The 3,151-nt window shown below is 46.3% G+C and overlaps 1 protein-coding gene across 1 annotated transcript; it reads left to right on the top strand.

Annotated features, from left to right (window-relative positions):
• Positions 1-272: 272 nt before the first annotated feature.
• Positions 273-2,269, top strand: LOC120683298 (protein PYRICULARIA ORYZAE RESISTANCE 21-like). The gene is made up of 3 exons (XM_039965369.1): positions 273-493; positions 721-804; positions 1,359-2,269. The coding sequence occupies exons 2-3, from the start codon at positions 723-725 to the stop codon at positions 1,967-1,969; spliced, it is 693 nt and encodes a 230-aa protein (XP_039821303.1). The 5' UTR covers positions 273-493; positions 721-722; the 3' UTR covers positions 1,970-2,269.
• The last annotated feature ends 882 nt before the right edge of the window (positions 2,270-3,151 follow it).

Below are 3,151 nucleotides of genomic sequence, written 5' to 3'. Positions count from 1 at the left end.
GGAAATGCTATATGTTGCTAAACTCTTTGATAGGGGTTTCACACTAGAACAACCATAGTTGCACATCTAGATAGCATGTTTTAGTTTAATATTATACAAATAGTTGGAGTCATAGGTCTAAGTTTTTAGTGTAACTAATTCACCCCTCCCCTTCTTTGGCTAGAGCGCACCACCGGTCCTTTCAGGGTGGCCCCCTCCATCTTTGGTTTCAAACGCTATTCAAGGCCCTGAACCATGCAGACGTGTCCCCCGCACCAAACCCTGTCGTACGTGCGCGAGAGCCGCCGTCTCGATCGTCTCAATAATCGTAGGCGCATCTGTGATAGATCTGTTGTATATATAAGATGATGCACGATCACTGAGCATCGGCATCCCTTTTCCTTCCTCTCCTCTGCAGATGGAGGAGGTCGCCACCAGCAGCCTCTGATCTCTCTGCAGATCAGGAACTAAACCACCTGCGTTTCGTCAGAGATCGGCCTGCGAATCGACGAAGGTGAGACCTGGCCGGGATACAAAGTTTCTAGGCTTTGTTCTTGAGTCGTCGTTGGTTCTTGGCAAATGCGCGTCAGACCAAAATGAGAGCGATCGAGGAAAAAACAAAGCCTTATTTTTCACCTGGGTTTCGACACAACCATACAACACTGTACTTTGTTTGTTGGGTTCATGCCTGTGCACTGTGCACACGGCCGGGCGTGTTTTGCTGACGTCGATCTTTTGCAGGGATGCCGACGCTCATCATCACCGTGGACCTGGAGTGCTGCCGCTGCAGCAGCAAGATCCAGAAGGTCCTCTGCTGCATCCAAGGTGTCCCTATATCTCTTTCGGTAGAGGCCATGGTTCTCTAAGGGGGTGTTTGGTTCCCTGGATATAGTGCAGCCAGGCTCTCGAGATTCAACTTTTTAGTGATTGGTTGCTTGCATCGTTACTCGGGCCAGGCCCCCAAGATGCAAAGTACCCCTCCCGGCCTGGCTCCGGCGGTGCGGTGAAAATGACCGTTTCCGTTGAGCCTGGCTCGGCGGAGCGCAGCGTGGTACAAGAAGTGCTCTGGCATGTGAAAAAAGTGGCTCAGCACTGGTACATACAGGCAACCAATCAATATCTTCCTATAGCCTGGCTAGAGTGAATCAATCAACCAATCACTTATACTATGCATGCGTGAGGCCTGGCTCCGGTCGGCCGGCTCCCGGATGCTGGCCAGGCTCCGGTGAGAAGAGAACCAATCAGAACCTAAGGAAGAGTCATGGTTACGATCGCTGTGAATGGCAGACTAGCTCATGCATGCATCATACATGTAACTTGTGATGTGTTAGTTTCAATAAATGTAACTTGTGATGTACTACTTCACTCCTGCTTCGCAGACCGTGGGGAGTTCGTCATCGAAAAGATCGTGTACGAGAACGACAAGGTCCTGGTGTCGGGCCCCTTCGACGCCGACAAGCTCTCCTCCAAGCTCTGCTGCAAGGCCGGAAGGATCATCAAGAAAATTGAGGTCGCCAAGCCTCCCAAAAATGATCCACCAAAATGCCCCAAGAAAGAGCCAGTCACGTGCACGGCGATATACCCATATCCGTACCCGTACCCATGCCCGCAGCCTGCTTGGCCGTGCAAGCCGCCAAAAGAGGAGCCCAAACCCAAACCAGAGCCACCCTCATGCAAGATGATATACCCTGATCCGTACCCATATCCGTGTTCGCAACCGTGGCCGTGCAGCTGCCCCTCGCCCCACTGTGTATGCCAGTCCAAGCCAGCACCACCTCCACCTGAGCCACCGAAACCGCCGGCGTGCCAGTGCCAGTGCCCAGCGTGGTCGCCGTGCTACTGCAGCGGCGGCGGCATGCCGGCGTGCCAGCGCCAGTGCCCAGCGTGGTTGCCGTGCTACTGCAGCGGCGGCTACCCGCCATACATGCCGCCGCCCACCATGCTCGTCTGCGATGACAGCCCGCCCTACGGCGCCTGCACCATCATGTAATCTAATAACCACAGGCAGCTGCGTGATCCAAATTGATCATGTATGTATGTATACGTACGTTTGTATACCAGCTGATTAGGCTGGTGTATACGTTTCTTGCATCAGTCATTTGATGCTTTTGTGAACCAGCGTGAGTGACAGTGACATGATCCACGACCCCAATGTATGAGGGTGGCAGGGCGCGATGCCAATGCAAATAAGGATTTCATAGGGATTGTGTGCCCAGAGATTGTGGGAGGATTTTGGATGTACTTTCTAAATTCTTGATGAAAGGAATTTGCGAAATTCTCCTGTTTAAAATGGGGTTTGCTAGAAAAAAAGAGAGTTTGCTCTTAGTCGCTTTTTTCCTTACATGTAAGGCGCAAGAAATCTTAGAATAATGCAAGGGGCGATTGGATTTAAATGTTGTGAAGCCGACGTTCTTGCGGTCTTCCATCCTCCTACTCCCTATTCTTAGTAATAGTGGAAGTTAGCACTTTAGATGCATATTTTAGCAGGTTGCTTAAGATTATTTTCACATGCGCATATAGGTGGGGTGTTCATAGTAAAATGAGGGCTGTTTTTAATAATAGTAAAGATTGTTAATTTATATGTAAATTGTGGGTGTGAATTTTTATTATCTTTCATAATGACATAGTAGGTAATTTAGATAAAGATTAAGGAGTTACTCTATGTTATTTTTTTTAATTATAGAGGTAGGTTATATATATACACACACATATATATACACACACATATATACATATATATATTTATATATTTTACCTACATATGCTATTATTAAAAGGAACCACTACGTCTGAATCTATATTATTTACTTATGTCATTATTAAAAAAGCCTAGACTGCACCAATATTGTGGTTCTAAGTTACCTGGCTATTGTCATTCGCATGTGAATAATCAGGACCAAAACTATTCCATAACCTAAAAAAATGTTTATATGTTACCAATTTTTATCACTGTTTTTATAGGACATACTAAATTGAAGAGATAAATATGCACGATTTGTGTTACCATGTACATATGGCTCAGCGATAAGAATGTCAATTTTGATGTTAAAAAATAGCAGATATTAAGGGTTCAATTAAGAAACATCAAACACATACAAATGTGGGTAAAAAGAGTCTATCACAACCGAATAAATATAAATGTGGTGCAAATTGAAAGAATAAAGAAGACTAT

The sequence above is a fragment of the Panicum virgatum genome, chromosome 7N (assembly GCF_016808335.1).
Source record: "Panicum virgatum strain AP13 chromosome 7N, P.virgatum_v5, whole genome shotgun sequence".
In the NCBI taxonomy this organism is placed as follows: Eukaryota; Viridiplantae; Streptophyta; class Magnoliopsida; order Poales; family Poaceae; genus Panicum; species Panicum virgatum.
The sequence above is the reverse complement of the archived record's forward strand: the minus strand, read 5'-3'. Positions and strand labels throughout refer to the sequence as shown.

Bases quoted from the DNA above. Each gene is read 5' to 3' on its own strand.
- LOC120683298 (XM_039965369.1), top strand. From the start codon at position 723: ATGCCGACGCTCATCATCACCGTGGACCTGGAGTGCTGCCGCTGCAGC. The intron at 805-1,358 runs GTGTCCCTATAT...CCTGCTTCGCAG, and splicing joins GGTCCTCTGCTGCATCCAAG to ACCGTGGGGAGTTCGTCATC.